This window comes from Artibeus jamaicensis, unplaced genomic scaffold, assembly GCF_021234435.1.
Source record: "Artibeus jamaicensis isolate MK-2021 breed Jamaican fruit bat unplaced genomic scaffold, CSHL_Jam_final contig_786, whole genome shotgun sequence".
NCBI classification, from domain to species: domain Eukaryota; kingdom Metazoa; phylum Chordata; class Mammalia; order Chiroptera; family Phyllostomidae; genus Artibeus; species Artibeus jamaicensis.
Window position 1 is genome coordinate 5,018,030 of NW_026521971.1, and position 16,879 is coordinate 5,034,908.

The 16,879-nt window shown below is 48.9% G+C and overlaps 2 protein-coding genes across 3 annotated transcripts in view; one reads left to right on the forward strand and one right to left on the reverse strand.

The window, feature by feature from the left end:
* SMAD5 (SMAD family member 5) overlaps nt 1–5,048 on the forward strand; it is a 55,975-nt gene extending 50,927 nt beyond the window's left edge. For both annotated transcript variants that reach the window (XM_037138392.2, XM_053672753.1), the window contains one exon: nt 72–5,048. In XM_037138392.2, the coding sequence (XP_036994287.1) occupies nt 72–215 (144 nt within the window). In that variant the 3' untranslated portion in view covers nt 216–5,048. The remainder of the gene's footprint in view (nt 1–71) is intronic.
* A 9,771-nt stretch (nt 5,049–14,819) lies between these two features.
* On the reverse strand, nt 14,820–15,886 carry SMIM32 (small integral membrane protein 32). The gene has a single exon (XM_037138391.2). The coding sequence runs from the start codon at nt 15,873–15,875 to the stop codon at nt 15,564–15,566; it is 312 nt and encodes a 103-aa protein (XP_036994286.1). The 5' UTR covers nt 15,876–15,886; the 3' UTR covers nt 14,820–15,563.
* Nucleotides 15,887–16,879: the final 993 nt, after the last annotated feature.

The window sequence follows — 16,879 nt, forward strand, 5'->3', positions numbered from 1 at the left end:
TGTGAGAGTCGGTTTTGGCTGGTTGACACTTTTAAGGAGGTGTTCACTGTGATGTCTGTTCATTTTCCCAGGGCTGGGGAGCGGAGTACCACCGGCAGGACGTCACCAGCACCCCGTGCTGGATTGAGATTCACCTGCACGGGCCTCTGCAGTGGCTGGATAAAGTCCTCACTCAGATGGGCTCCCCTCTGAACCCCATCTCTTCTGTTTCATAGTGCAGAAGTGTTCTTTTCAATGATATCATTAGTGGACTTGTTTTAATTTTAGGGAAACTTTCAATACAGATACTGTGAGCTTACATGGAAAACATCTTATTTTTTTCTACATAATTGTGACCAATACATTTGTATTTTGTGATGAATCTACATTTGTTTGTATTAGTGTTCACGTGATTAATTCTCAAAAAGTGTTGTGAAAGATGCAGAGAAAATCTTGTGCCCCAGTTCTGAGGTTTGGCATTAATCTTAAACTGGAACATACATTTGCCTTATTGTCCCAACAGTTTTTTTAAATTTGTTCAATTTTTTTAAAAAAATGTAGAACAATACATGAAAAATGATGATAGTGTAAGAGAGGGTACACAGTGAAAAGTCTTCCCTTTGACTCTTGATACTCAAGAAGCTGTACATTTTCCAGTTTCTTTGTCCCACCAACTTTTAAAAAGTCTAGTTTATTGTTCTATAGAAGCATATGGTAGGGACCTAAAAGAAACTATAAAAAACCTTCTGTGTGAGGAACACTGTGCGCTGCTCTAACAGGTGGTGTTCAGTAAAAGCAAAGGGATAGTTGTATAGATGATGTCATAAAATTTCCATTTAATACAGCTAAATGTTCGTCTGTGTGTTGTGACTTCACTCAGTATATCTTTTGTGTAACATCTCCTTTAAAAAAAAAGATCACCGCCAACCACAGCTCTCTGGTATGTGTCATTCACTCAGAACCCGGCCGAAGTACTGCTTTACCGCCGGCGGCAGCGACACGTGGTCCTGCTTGGGTGGATTTGCGGCTTTCGGCTCGCGTTGCCAGAACTCCAATTTTGACATGCATTAGCCTTTTACTTTGCACTTTGATGGGCGACAGTCTTTAGTGTAACCTTCTGCGAAACACACTGAAGTGATTTGGACTTCAGTGTGTTTTAGTTGCTCATCCTTACTTCCCTGGTTCCCCTTTTGTATGGACAAACACTGCAGTTTATAGATGACAGTTGTAGAAGTTACGCTTTTTCTAGCCTTTGTTGTATTTTCAGCCTAGATTATAATACTGTTACTCTTTAGCTCCAGCTTAAGGTGCCTTTTTAATTCCAGTTTTATGGACATTATTAATGTTGGAATATCCTGTACTGAATCCATTGCTCTTACTGCACCAGTCTCCCCACGCGGGGACCTGTGCACTGGAGCCCTAGGAGGAGCCTTTCCTGTCTGGCCCCAAGGAGGAGGCGCCTGGTCTCAGACCTGAAGGAACTGGCAGTGGTCGCCGACAGTGGTTTCAGAACACTCGTGGGTCAAAGACTGCGGATGGTTCTGTCAGTTACCTTGCATGCTCTTTTTTCTTTTCTTCCTTCCTCCTTTTAAAGCTCCTGTGTGAGTGCTAGTCACCCAGAGCACTGCCCTCAGAGAGGAATGGCGTGGGAACTCTAAAATGCCCTTTTCATCGGTCGTGCTTCAAAGCTTTGGGGAGAGGCTCTTAGCCCCTTCTTCCAGGGAGCGGTCAGTTCAACTCCCAGTTAGGGCATGAGAACACAGGCCTTATGTTGAGAAAAGCGACCGAACTTAGCTGTCAGAAGCAGCTTACTTTCCGGTGCCTTTTGTAAGTGTCTGGAGCCGTGTCAGTCTTGTGTTTAAAACGTTCTTTGGTTGGACTGCCTTGCCCTTCCTGCTTTTATGAGGAAGTAAGTGCATTTTTTCAGGAAAGGAGAATGTGGTTCTTTTTTTCCTCTCTCTGTGACATCACTTACTGCTTTTACAAAGTGCAGCCAGTGGATGGTTTTACTCTTTAAGATGAAGTGCCTGCCATGTGGGCCTCCGCTCACTGGCCTTTGCCGGGTGACAGGGCACTTTATGAGTCACCTGAGCCTTAGCCGTAGTTTCACACGACACACATTCTCAGTCTTCCAGAGCTGTGTCAGCCACGTGGAAAAGTATGTTTGCTCTGTGATAGAACAGTTTCTATTTACTTTTTGTAACAATTTGGAACAATTTGTAGCACAAAACCACCCAGGCTGAATAACAGATACATGTAACCAACTTCAGTGGGCTTGAAGTGAGGGAAACTTGTTTTATTGACACTGTCAGTTGAGTTAATTAAAAATTGTTTTTGTTCATTTCATAGCTTTTGGAATTCAGAGGCTTTTATGTGATCTGCCTTTTCTACATTTTTCCTAGGGGGCTGTGTCTTGTGAGCAGCAGTACTTCCGCCACTCACTGTTCAGAGTTTTGTGGAGAAGTGTAAGCCTGTTGTGTTGCCAGAAGTTCTCAATTGCACACCCTGGGTTTTAAATGGAAGCTTACTCGGCTGCTTCTCTGACTCCCGAGGATGTCCAATGGCTATGGATAGGGCATAAAAATTGCTGGGAGGGTTTTTAAGAACTAAGTAAAATTCTGACCAATGAAAAGGAAATGCCTCTGAAAGAAACCACTTCAGAAAATTACAGTTTCAAGTTTGTATTTAATCTCTAGAATGTTTATTAAACATGAACACCATTAAAATGATCACATTTTACAGCATGTACGACATATTAACACGCCTGCTGAATGGACAGTGTGGGAATCCTAAAATTACCACCAGTTTGGCAAATGCAAAGAGAATAGAATCAAAATTAATCTCAGTAATGAATTAATACAACAAAAAGATGTTAGCTGTGGGGGGGGGTACGATGTAAGAGGTGCCTTTGACTCGCATGGCTGCATAATAGGTATTATGGTCTGGGTGGAATTGCCTGACTTAGGTTGTGAAATGGAAACTAGTAGGTATGTTACTGGTCTGTTGAGGCCAACATTTCTTCTTTAGAGAAAGTTTAAGGAAGACATCAATGAAAATGTCAAATATGCAGATCAGAATGTGAATAATTTTTCCCATTTCACAATTGTTATGTAAGAAGCCTGTGATAACAGAGTTGGCTGGTCTCCAAGGTGAAATCCACTGTGCAATCACTGGGCAGCTCAACACAGCACACCTAGCAAAGTAGAAAGGCTTAGCCGCATACTTTCTATACATCTGATGTAAGGCATTCTTTTAGGGTGTAAAATGATTGGTCTTCAGGTCCGAAATGCATTTTGTCAAGACAAGAACTGGGGCTCACATTATAAAGCCCTCTGGATCTGAGGGTGCCTGTGAGAAACGTTCTCCTTCAACAGAAGGAGAACTGTTGTTCTGTTGAAGGAGAATGTTTATACAGGGAGTCAGATCCTCACAACAGCAGAGAGATTCTGAACAGTTTGAGAGAGAACCTGCTTCTGTGCTGTACTTCCGTTACAGAGCATCCGATACACCAGTTTAGGTCCATTTCTTCATACTTTTCCTAGTCCTGTACTTAATGTTACTTTGGATTATTATCACTCTCCCACTTAAAATATATTAATACCTTTTACGCTCCCTGAAGAAGGAAGAATCTTTTAATAGTTACCAATGACACTGTTTATACCTGTTAACTCCTGAGAGAGTCAGAGCCCTTCTTCGTCTTTTTAGTCAAAGCCTCATTCACCTGCCGGGTGCGAACAGAAATGGGTTTCCTCCGTGAGCTCGTCAGCTACATAACACAGGTCTTTTAAACCGGTCAATAGCCCCGTGGTATAGAGTGTTCAGTGATTTTTATGGGAGCGACTTTTCCTAAGCATTGGTTTGTGGGTGGTCTCCTCAGATACGAACTTGGGTACCTTTTGCAGGTAATCTCAGGTTTGATGCCTGTTTTTCCCCAGAACGGCAACATTTTCCTCCTTGTTACAGGTAGGATTTGGGGGAGGCTTCCTGGAAAGTGAGTGTTCAAGGCATTACCTCCGCCTGAACAGTCTTACCTGCTGCACAGAAACGTGGAGAGTTCCGTGGGATTCACTGGGTTGCAGTTCAGATTTGGCAGGTCCTGGTGACAGGAGGTAACAGGATTTATCAAGCTTTTGTTCTGTTGGATTATTCACAATAGAAACTTACCTTCTAACATACAACTGTGTTAGGATTAAAGTGCCACTTGAAAATTGGATGGTTCATAAAAACCCACAAGAGGGATTTTACATACTAAATTTTTTAAAGGTAAGAGCTTACGTTGTAACATTTCTGATTGCAATTACTGTAACACCAGCGATGGGTCATTGTGTGGAGAAGACCCCATCAGGGAAGGATTTTTTTCTTTCGTTCATGGCAGAATGGAGAAGGTGTGCATGGCTCTTGTCTAAATCACTCTGTTCTTTAAGTTCTTAAAATCATATTATTGCCCTGTAAGGTTTTATTTGAAGATACTATTTTTTTAAAGTTCAGAATTTTGTGTACAGGTTGATTTTTCCCCATTATTAGGTAGCACCTTCTTAATACTAGCTGGTATTAGTGATAACCAAACTCCAGTGAGGCCCAACAAGCTCACGTTTTTCATAAAAGAAGAAATCTTTTAGAGTCAGATTTTCCATCACAAGTGATGTGGCTTGGATTCATTCATAAACTGCAGGGACTCTCAGAGATAGTAGTTGGGCAAGTGGTTTTCTTCTTGACCTTGTTACGTTGCATTTTGAAAACCACATACTTTAAAATTGGATGAGATTGTGATGAAAACTGGTTTATGTGTACCTACCCATGTTGTCTTGGAGAGGTATTTCATGTGCAGAGGATAAATACCAAACCAGTGGCTGCACTGTAGGCCTGCTTCTTATTTGTACTTGTTCTGCTTCTGTTTATGTTGTAGAAAGTAAAACTCTAGCAACATGCTTGCATTCTGTTATCTTTTTGATACTTATAAAAATGTATTAGGTTTTACTATATTGTGCTTTTCAAAGCCATAACTCTTAAGAACTTCGTTTTTGGATATTGTTTGCTAATACTTCATTTTAATAAACCTCAAAACCTGCTTAATGTGTGTGTGGGTTTCTTTTCTCTTTTTTGCTTTGTTTTGACTCGACTTGCCTCACTGAGTGGAGTTACAAAAAGGAGAAGCAATTGACGCTCTGACCAGCCGCGGTGCCTGTGTTTGTGTGTTTGTGTGTTTGTGTACTAGCAACAGCAGATGGAAGCAGCCTGCCTTTCCGATCAGCATGAGGCTTGTTGGGAATGATTAATATTTTTCTCTTCTGTTTGTCAGAGAACCTGTTGATGTGCTTTTCATTGCTCGTTTTGTTTTGTTTTGAAAAATGGTTTGGATCTAGAGTGTGGGTGTTTTGGTTTTTTTTTTTAGTTTAAATACTAATTTCCCTTCTCTAGATTCATCTGTAAGTGAGAGGCCTTGACCGTGATTGGGAGACAGAACAGCTCTTAGCAGAGCTGCCCTGGAGGCAGCCTGCCTGCCTGCATTTGAATCCTGGGCTTCGCAGCTTTCCGAGCTCTGTGCCCTTAGCTTCGTGCCTCGCCCCTCTGCGCCTCAGTTTCCTGATCTGCAAGGTAGACCTTTACTACTTCTTAGGATTTGGGGAAGATTAAGTCAAATAATCCAGAGAAAGTATTAAGACCAGTGCCTGCCATGTAAGAACTCATACTCTTATTATTATTTTACTTCTTGATTCAGAGGAATTATTTCTGATGCTGCTTGACTTGAGTAGATCAACCCTTGATTATTCACTTTGTGAATTAGCTTTGTTTTTATTTTTCCTTTAAAATTTTACAATAAGATTAGTTTTACCATGCCCCCCAAGTGCACTTTTACCACATCTGTGTTATATATACTAGAGATACAGACTCATTCTACTTAGGAAGGGACGGTGAAAAAAAGTAGGAAAACCCAAACCAAATATTTTAAACCAAAATAATAAATACAAAAGCTCTTATTATTCTCCTTGGAGAAGAACTTCGTCAAAGGGATCCATTTCTTCAGGTCCATTCCTTCCTGTGCCCTTTTATTTTAAGAATAAGGCATTTATTTGTTGAGGTAATTAGTAGCGACTTCACTTGCTGTTTTAGAAGCATATTTTAAAAAACATTTCTTCTGGCAACAGATTTTAGTGAACAGTGGGAGGTGTTTTGGTTCTTCTCAGACTTAACATAATTTTCAAAGTTGCTGTAGCCAAATCACTCGGCGAGGAGGGGACCAATTGTGACCTCTGCTCCAGTTTTACACACGAGGCTCGAAGCCGAAGCTGTTCCACGACAGCAGGTTCCATGCAGCGCAGGCTGTATAAACGTCAGCAGGCTGGGGCGAGCTTATAGAAGTACTTTTTCAGAGCTCCGGAGTACGTATGGTTCGAAGAAGGAAGAATTTTTCAAACTTCCCCTATTTAACATTGCGCTGTGTTTTTGTGGTTGTTGCTGAGTGTGTCAGCCTATCTTCAATAAGCTGACTGGGGGGGGAGGGAAATCTGGTGTTCTTTTGATCTAAATCACTTTTCATGGTTGTGAGTTAAAGGGGGGTTGTAGGTGAAAGGGGAATGACGCTATAGGGCAGGGGCGTCAAACTCATTTTCACCAGGGGCCACATCAGCCTTGCAGTTGCCTTCAACAGGCCAAATGTAATGTTTAGGGCAGTATAAATGTAACCACTCCTTAACTAGGGGCAAGGAGCTCGGCACTGCCACTGGGTAGAACCAAGGTGCTGGGCCGGATTAAGAAACATGGAGGGCCAGATTCAGCTGGTGGTCCTTGTGTTTGCCACCTGTGCTCTAGGGAATCTACAAAGGAGAGTTGGTGGCAGCCTGCTTGACTGTCTCCACCTTCAAGTGTTGGGGTGGGAGAGGGACTCAGCCGGTGGTCAGCACTCTTCGATTGTCTGTGCTCTGTCAGGTGGGCATGTGTAAGTCCTGAGAGGTGTTGCCCAGGCAAGTTTTCTGAAGTTTGGGGACGGCTTTGAAAGCTTTATGTTTCGTCTTACTCTCTACCTCTTTCCCCACCCAATAAAAACCTCATCTGTTATTTCATTTTAAATACTTTCACCTGAGATACACACAGACACTTTAACAGTACAGACAACTACAAACTAGCTCACCACCATACTTGTGTGTGTGTCTTTCTTGTCTATTCTGGAAACCACTCTACACTGGTCCTTCCCTTTCTTTGGCAAAGAAAGGTGTAGCTGATGATGTGCAGAGATGTACCTCCTCTTTCGAAAGGGTTCTCTGAGAAATTTGTGTGGTTCTAAAGTGTTTTTTCTACAATAGATACCCCCCAAAGTATCGTTCTCTCCTTGCTCTCTCTCTGGTTGAATGGCAGACCATTTTAAATGTATGGCATCAAGCCTGTCTATCCAAATCTTTTAATGAGATTGCTGAATTGACCAGCAAAAGGCATTTGGGACCAGCCTAGGAAGGCTTTCAAAAAGAAAGGAGGAAAAACCTTGGACATTAAGGAGAAAGAAAAAAGTTTTCCATTCTTTATAACCTTTATTGCCATCTAATCTTGTATGTATTGTGTTTCTTCTCTGTTTATATATATAGACTGGCCTATCTCAGGGGAATTTGAGCTTTATGGGCCCAGGCATGTGTTCTGCTGCTGGAACAGCTCTTGGTGTTTTGTAAGTGCTCCAGTACTTGTTGGAGGAATGAGAATCCTTGTTGAATGGCTTGGAGCTCAGCACCTTAACCATTAGACCTCTGTTACGCTCACTCCTCAGAAGAGAAGACGGGAAACTCAAGAAATTAGAACATTCGTATCACACTCTTGGAACTTTTGGACGTTTGCCCCAAAGTTATCCAGTTCCTGGAATGATTGCTTAGAGACCCTAACAAAATAAGTGACTGGTATTTTACCAGAGAAAGGACACAGTTTCTTTGATGTATTTGACAAAAGAAAATGACCAAAAAAGTGTACTTTTTATTATCTAGTTCACAGGGACGGCAGTGTTAAGAGTTCGGTTGACTTCAGTGCTCTGGTTTAGACCCCACACTGCCCTCCCCGACTGCTGTGAGTGAAGGGCAGGCATTCGGGGGCAGGCAGGGGCACCGCACATAGGGGCTTTGGGGTGCAACAGAGTGACCTGTATTTGTACTTCAACCTAGAAGATGAATTTGCTGAAAAGCACAGGGGTTTGGGCTGTCCCACCATTAGTTAAGATTAATGAATAATAAAGATCTCCTTTCTGGCCAAGATGGAGGCATAGGTTAGATGTGCTTTGCTTCCTCCCACAAGGAAAAAGAAGGATAACAACAAACTTAAAAAGAAACACAACCAGAATTGCCAGAAAATTGACCTGTATGGAGGTCTTTCAACCAAGGAGCTAAAGAAGAAACATTCGTTCAGCCTGGTAGGAGCGGCTGAGATGGGCAGCCAGGGTGGAGAGGATGTGCAATGAGGTAGCAGCTGGCCGGCCAGGTGGTCCCACATTCACATTTCGATAAGCGGGGAGGGACAACGTGGGAGTGGGACAAACCATGCAACCCGGGGTTCCAGCTCAGGAAACTGAAGCCTCAAAACCTCTGACTGTAAAAACCTGTGGGGGTTGCGGCAGGAGAAACTTCCAGCCTCACAGCAGAGTCCATTGGGGAGACCCATGGGTTCCTAGAACATACGCAAGCCCACCCACCTGGGAAACAAGCACCTGAAAGGGCACAGTCTGCTTGTGGGAAGTGAGGGAAGTGATGGGAAGTGGGGCAAGAGTTGACTGAGTGGCATTGTTCCCTCTCGGACCCCTCCCCCACATATAGCATCAGAAGCAGTGAAGTGGGCTGCTCTACCCTGGCGAATACCTAAGGCTCTGCCTCTCACTACGTAATAGGTGTGCCAAAACAAAGAAATATAGCCCAAGTGAAAGAACAGATCAAAGCTCCAGAAAAAGAGCTAAGTGATGAGATACCCAACCTATCAGATGCAGAGTTCAAAAATGGTTGAGTATGGTCACAAAATGAAGGAAAAAATGAAGGCTATACAAAGCAAAATGAAGGAAAATAAACGGAACCAACAGTGAAGGGAAGGAAAGTGGTACTCAGATCAACGATTTGGAACAAAAGGAACAAATAAACATTCAACCAGAACAGAATGAAGAAACAAGAATTCAAAAAAATTAGGAGAGGCTGAGGAACCTCTGGGACAATTTTTAAACATTCCAACATCCAAATCATAGGGGTGCCAGAGGGAGAAGAGGAAGAGCAAGGAACTGAAAATTTATTTAGAATGGAAGGGCAGATAAAGTGCTTCCCAGACAAGGTCACATTGAAGGAGTTCATCATTACCAAGCCCTTATCATATGAAATGTTAAAAGGACTTATCTAAGGAAAATAAGAGAAGAAAACTGAACAGTAAAATGACAACAAACACAACTATCAACAACTGGACCTAAAAACAAAACTAAGCAAACAACTAGAACAGGAACAGAATCACAGAAATGGAGATCACATGGAGGGTTATTAGCAGAGGGGGAGGGGGAATGTGGGGAGGGGAGCTATGGGGATTACGCATAAATGGTAGGTATAAAATAGGGAGGTTATGAATAATATAGGAAATGGAGAAGCCAAAGAACTTATATGTACGACCCATGGACGTGAACTAAGGAGCGTGGATGCTGGTGGGAGAGGGGGGTGAAGGCTGGAAGGGAATAAAGGAAAGAAAAAAAATGGGACAACTGTAATAGCATAATCAGTAAAACACTTTAAAAATATAAAAAGCTGTTAAAAATAATAAGCATCTTGGTTATTATCTTTACATAAAGATAATGGTTGCCCATTATCTAAAAATATAAAGAGCTGTTAAAAATAATAAGCATCTTGGTTATTATCTTTACATAAAGATAATGGTTGCCCAACCATCTTGGTTGCCCATCTTTACATAAAGTTCTGCGAACTGGATTTGTGTGGACTTGGTCATGACGGCCCTGGAGATGAAGGTGACTGACTGCAGGCGCGGGGTGCTTCTCCCTAGTGAGACTGCGAAGGTGGCCATCTGGATAGAACGGTGCTTTCCCTTTCTCCTCTGTTGAATGTGCTGCTGCGAATTTACTGACACCCGTCCCCCCCGTCTTGATTACTGAACCCCTCTGTCCAACTGCCTCCCACATGTCTAGCCTCTCTCTCAGCTTAGAACGGTCGTGTCACTGAGTTCTGACCAGGAGAATGTGAGTGGGAGTGCTACATGCTGTTTTGGCCTAGTGCACCGAAGAATGATGTTCTTGCTCCTTTTCCCATTCTAATGGCTGGAATGCAGATGTGATGGCAGGAACTAGAGCAGCCACCTTGAAGGAGATGTGGAAGCCAGTGGGGAGAATGATAGCTGTGCTACTCCTAGAAGGTTGTGTGAACAAGAAACTTGAAGGTGAGGAGTGTTCTTTGTTTTCACGGTTCAAACTGTAACCTAATTGATACTTAACTCACTGCTTCATAGTCTCACCAAACGTTAACTGGGTGTTTGTACAAGTCAAGCTTTCTGCTGGGCAGCAGAGCCGTAGCGAGGAGTCAGTCACCTCCCAACCTCGGGGAAAGTGGCGCTGACACCGTTCAGTCCCATCCAGTTAGGAGGACCCAGTCAGTGTTGGAGTGTGGAGGGGGAGCAGGGACAGAGAGTCAAGGAGACTAGAAATAGGCCGTTCCCCTGCATGTCTATTTTTCTGGTCCCGAGTGGGTGGTTTGTGTGCTCATTCAGTTAACCTGTGAAGGCCTGTTAGGTGTCAGGCTGAGGAGACACTGAAAAAAACAAAAATTCTTTCCCTCAAGGAGCTTTGTTCTGGTTATAGAGACATAAACCAAGTGAAATATGGTTGAGGGCAGCAGTGTGTTCTAAGGAGAACAAACAGGAAAGGGAGATTTGAATTTGGGGGCGGGTCGGGGAGAGGAAGGCAGTTGAAGCTTTAGATCAAAAACCAGGGGAGGGCTGGCTGAGGAGGGAGCCTTTGATGTCGGGCCAGGAGGAGGTGAGGAGTCTGTGTGAAGCAGTGACTTGGCCGATTCTTCGATTCTTCGCCCAAGGCCGTTCCGAAGGCCTGGGAACGACACTATTAAGATCTCAGAAGAAAAACAAAAAGATCTCAGCATTCCTGCAGGAAAAGAGGTAATTCAAGCAGAAATAGCTGAAGGGACAAACTTTTAAATTGTGTGCGCTTCCAGTCTCTGTGGGAGATACCACAGGAACCGAGGTGTGGCATAGATGCAGACAAGGCATGTCGGTTGCTGACAACTGCGGTTCCCACCTGCAGGGAGCCGAGCTCCACTCTGTTCCATCTGGTGCAAGTTGTGCTTCAGGCACAGTGTTCTGAGGAAGAGCCCACAGTCAAATTCGCCTCGACCTCTAGCTCTGTCTTTTCACTGGAGTCCATTCAGCACATGCTTCTGTGTTGCCTGTTCTGTGTTTAACGCGATGCTAGGCATTGGGAAGGCAGTGGTGAACAGGATGGATGCTGTCCCTGACCTTGTGCAGCTCACATGTGAGTGAGGGTGCAGGGGGGGACATTAGGCTATGAGTTATTTAATAGCCGGGATAATGGAGCTGGTTCGGGGCTCTGAATGACTACTGATCTGAGAACTCGGGCAAGTCCTTTTTGAGGAAGAGATACTCAAGTCGAGACGGGAAGGGTAAGAAGGCATTAGCCAGATGGAGGGCGGAAGATGAACCGGCTGAGGCACAGGGACCTGAGGGAGGGGAGGCCATTGCGAGTACGAGGGGAGCATGAAGCTGGAGAGGTTGCTGGGGGCCACGGGGGGGCTGGGGCTTGTAGGCCCAGATTAGGGCTTGGTTTTAATTTCTGAGAGTGAGGAGGAGCCCATGCCGTGGAAACGGGCTGGAGGCAGGTATCGGGACAGGCGAAGTAGATGTTGGGCTTTGAATTCGGTGGTGCTGGTAGAGGTGGAGGGGCGTGGGTGGAGCAGAGTGGTATCCAGGGGCAGTGGATCGCCTGTGGGAAGGACGACCACCATGGATTGTTTATTTGGGCGCCTGGATGCAGTTTGCTGAGATGGAGAAGACGGGAGGGGGGCCTAATTTATGTGGAAGGGTGAGTTTCAGAGGTGTTGAGTTTGGGGTTCCCTGTGAGATGCCCAATGGAGGTGTCAGATGGGCTCAGACAATGTGTGAAGAAAGTCCTTCGAAAAGCTCCAGAAGCCATGTGAGTGGATGCACTAGTTCCAGGGAAAGTGCAGGGAGGAAGGCCCCAGGACGGCAGCCGCCTACTCCGCGCACTTGCTAACGAAGCGGCAGCCCTCCCGGCTGTTCTGGGACAGCACGTGGCTTTCATAAAGGGCTGCAAGTCGCTGAGGGACAGCAGTTGCTGTGTGTGTCCTGGCAGACATTTCTGGAGTGGTCGTCCTGTCAGTACAAATGATAGCTCACGTTCAGAGCACTAACCACCTGTGGAACGTCAGCTGAACACTGCCTGCAATGCCTCATGCAATGCTGAAAACCCCGTGAAGTGGATTCTGGTGTCTCCATTTTACAGAGGAGGAGACGGGCTCTCACACATGCAGCCACATGATCGAGGCATAGAACGATGGTCAAGGTCAGATTACCTCGCTGCAGGACTGAGGCTCTTGGTCACCATGAAACTCTGCCTCCCCTGCTTCCTGGTCTGCAGCCACCTTCTCTCTTTTCTTCGCTGACCCCCCCCGCCCATCAGAAATACACTCTCACCCTTCTGGCCTGCTCCCAGGGGCGTCGCAGCCCAGACCCTATGTCACGGGCCCTCTCCTGTTTTCAGCCTGCCATGCCCAGCTCTCCAGAGGTGGTTCCGAGGCATCTCGGGACAGTGTGGGAGCAGGAGGAGGTGTGGAGACACCCACCGCCCTGATGTCCACCTAGTGTCTGATGACCGTGTTGCAGTCCACTTAGCAGGAGAGGGCAGGCATGAGTGCAGCCACACCCCGGCTTGCCACGCTCCAGCGTGAGAGAGAGCCCCCTTAGCGCCCCCTAGTCCAAGACTAGCCTAGAAAAGGGGGTGGAATTATTCAGGGTCACAGTGCTGACAAAAAGCAGAACCTCAGACACCTAGTTCCTCTCACTGACCCCACTGGTTTCTAGATTCTGGTTCTGCAGGCCCAGTTACCTAGGAGTTTCTTCCAGAAACATCTCTTTGTCTGAAGTGGTCAAGCCTTTGGTTTCAGTGGCCGAAGCCATCGTAGCCCTGCAGAGACATCAGAAGGATGCTCTCCAGGCTGCCTCTGTCTTCGCACATTAGAGCCGCGGCCTCCATGCTCTGGGCCAGTACAGCATTAAGGGGCCCCGGTAGCCTGCTGGGTCACTCTGACTAAGCGGCTCCTGCCCAGGAATGCCAGGGGGCCTCCAGGCCTGTCATCCACTCATATTTTTCCCCTTGCATTTGTGGGCACAGTAGACAGGGAGGCCACATCCTGGTTGTGGGCCAGCTTCTCTCTTTAGCGTGTGGGGTGCTAGCACATTACATTGGCTGTGTTGTTGACTACTGTGGCGTAGAGCTAGATGATACAAGACTCCTCCCACAGATGAGGAGACAGGCTAAGGCAGATTAAGTAATTCGGGCAGGGTCACTCTGCCTGTGAGCAGCGAAGCTGGGGTTTGAAGTTGGACAGAGAGACTCCAGAGGGTGCGCGTCCCAGCACTCTGCACACTGCCCGCGGGTCTGGCCACGGGGAGACGCGGAGGAGGAGTACCGCCCCTACCCCTCATAGTCCCCCACATCAGCACTGTGCGACTTCACTCTGCCAGCCTGGGTCCTCCTGTCTCCTTACACTTATCCATTCAGTGCCTCTGCAATGGGTCTCATGGATTAGCTGGGTTATCCTTACTATAGGCTGGAGAGGTCTGGCTACGTTTCCAAAGACAAAGCTAAACTGTTCTGTGAGGTCATCATAGAATGAGCACCATTAGGGCTCGGCTGGTGCCAGCTCTCCAATACATGGTAATTAAGCCCAGGGGGCAAATGCCTCTGCCCCCTCTGTGGTTTCTTGGGACAGGAGCTGGGAGGGTCTTGGGCACCGGCTGGGAAGTGGTGGTGAGGAGCCCTGGCTGAGACTCCAGACCTCGCACACATTTCCCCAGCCTCGGCCTGGGTCCCTAGGCTGGGTTCCCTGCCTGACAGCCCTCTCCAAAGGTCTGCAGACTCCTATGCCCGTGTGCATTCTTCCAGAGGCAGGTCCCAGCATCCTTCAGATTCTCAGCACCCGAGTGACCCCCAACTGGTTCAGAACACTGGAGTCAATAATCTACAAATCATTTTTGGAGCCCAACATTCTTTTAGCTCTAGTGCCCCACTGAGCCGGGCAACTCCTGAAACTATTTGAATCGTCTATAAAGAAGCATCCCTAGAATTAGTTTCATTTTGAAAGTGGTCAGGGTTGTTGCAAGTATTTCTTTCCCCTCTCTGGTTCTTTAAGGTAGTCTCCTGGTGGGGTTTACTCCTCCATTGCTTCAGGCTGTGTTCTCTGGAGCTGACCCCCTGCCTAGTGTGGGAGGAGTGCTTGAGGGGCTGCCCCCGTCCTCATCTCCTTCCTCCACCAGCCGGTTCTGGCCCAGAAATGGCTTTTGGAAGGTCCAGGCCCAGCAGGGCTCTGAGAGCAAAGAAGAGGGCAGGGAAGAGAAGGAAAGGTCTCCATGGAGCCCTGTTTCGGGGAATTTTTTTCAGCAGAGGAGGCAGTGATTCCTCCTTGAGACCAACTCTAAAAACACTTTCCAGAGCAAGTACCTGGCTGACCGTCGGGAAGAGCTGGAGAAGAGGGAGTATCATGAAGACTGGCCCAGCCCACGGGGAATAGGGCTGGGCTGGCCCTCATCCCCCTTTCCAAAGTGGCGCAACAAATGAGCAGAGTGATCTCAGCACTGGGTCTAATTCGGTGAGGTTTTATTGCTGAAATGCATCCCCTGGAGATGTGGGACATGGACCCCCACCCCAGGGTGCTGCTGGTGGGCCCCTGTGCCTCTACACCGGCTTCCCCTCTGCCTGTGTCTGCAGAGAAAGCGGGGGACCAGGGAGGCCCAGTGAAACTCCACAGCCCCTCACTTCCCTTGGGGCATGCGGTCCTGGAGCACCATCACTATCATTCAACAAAGAGTGGCTAAGTTCAGGCTCGGGTCCTAGGGGGTTCTCGGTGCCAAAGAGTGGGGGAGGTGGGGTAGCTTCAGGAATACAGCCACAGGGCCAGCGCGTAGGACAGGCAGGTCCCGGCTAGCTGTGTGCTCGCCGTGCTGGCCGGCTCGGTGTGCAAAGTGAGGAAATCAGCAGGCAGCGAGGAAGGCTCCTATGTCCCCACAGCGCTCGGTTTTCGGAAGGTCCAGCTGGACCCGCTGCACCGGGGAAGAAAGATTCTGGCAGGGCGGGAGGAGGGATCAGGACCTTGGTACCCGAGGCTACTAGGAGTGGGGCCCTGGGCAGCCCTGACGCTTCCGACTCCCTTTGCGCCCAGGTGCCACTCGCAGTCCGGGAGGGTCTCTGGGTCAGGGCGCAGGGCGCCCAAGGGCTGGCGACCCTCTGAGGTCAGGCCCTCCCTGTCCGCTCACACCTACTGCTCATGGCGAAACCCAGACCCGGCGCCTGCCCGCCCTGGCTCTCTGGGCGGTTACACCGGCCGAGTCTTCCAGGGCGCTCGGGTGTCGCGCAGCGAGCGGTCGTGGGGCGGCGCGGCGAAGGCCGAGTGGCGCAGCTGGCAGCCGATGAAGAGGACGACGAGCGCCACGGAGAGCAGCAGCAGGAAGAAGAGCAGCAGGTAGGTGGGCAGGTCCGGCTTCGCGGCCGCTCCGTCCCGCACACCGTGCGCGGTGGCCAGCTCCAGCGGCAGAGCGCCCTCCGCCTTGACCGTGGCTGCCAAGGCCAGCGTGCCGCCTACTGCCGCCTCGGGGCCACCAGTGGCGTTGAACACGTCGCCGTACATGGCTCGCGGGACCCCAGACGACCCGCTTACTGCGCCTCGCGTGGACCGGCGCTGCCGGGCGCCTCCATGGCGCGCCTTCCTGCCCTGCTGCGCACTACTGACCGGCAGTCAGTGCCTTCCGGGCCGTTGGAGCCGCAGGGGCCGCGGCGCTCCCTCGCGTGTGCTTACCCCTCCTCCCGGCTGGCGAAGGGCTGCGGCTCGCCACAGCTGGACGGCTCCGAGCCCGCGTCCTCGGGCTTTCCCAGGGACTCGCCTCGCCACCCGCGGTACCGAATCCCCTATCTCGAAGTTTACCGCCGCCCTCTCGCCTCAGACCTCCAGCTCAAACGAGCTCCACGCTCCGCGGCGCCTGTGGGCTGCAGCGGCGGCGAGAGGTGCTTGGTGAGCAGGACCGCAGCTCGGGGCGCTGCTCCGCACCCTCGGGACGTCCAGGGCACCCAGGTGAAGGCAAGCAGTCCTCGTCTTCCGGCGCCACCGCGTATCGGAGCGGCGCTGCAGCCTCGCGCCCCTGCCCAGACGCTCAGTGTGCGGCTCAGTGTGCGGCGAGCCTGCCCTGGTGCCGGTGCCGCGGGCGCTGAGCTCCGGTCTTGGGCCAGTGACTGAGCTCCAGGCGGCTCGGAGCGAGCGCAGGTTCGGGGGGCGGGACTGGCGGGGGCTGTTCCCCCGGGAGCGGCTGGGAGCCAATGAGCACGAGAGAGGACAGGGCTGCGACCGCCCGCCCAGCTTCACCTCACTCACAGACTGAGGGACCCGCGGAGGGAAGGAGGAAGAGAAAACGCAGGGTCACAGACTGACGGACAAAGAAATGTGGACAGACAGCAGAGACGCCAAACAGACAGTTGTGGGCAGCCGACCCACTCGGAGACAAGGTTCAGCCAGGCATGGGCTCCTGCCTTCGTTCCTCCCGACCTTCTCCGTCCCAACCAAGCCCGGTGGGCCCAGAGCCCCACCGGCTGCTGGGTCTCGGGTGCGTGGCCTGGAGGGGAAGCCCGGGGGGCAGCCCT

Bases quoted from the DNA above. Each gene is read 5' to 3' on its own strand.
- SMIM32 (XM_037138391.2), bottom strand. From the start codon at position 15,875: ATGTACGGCGACGTGTTCAACGCCACTGGTGGCCCCGAGGCGGCAGTA.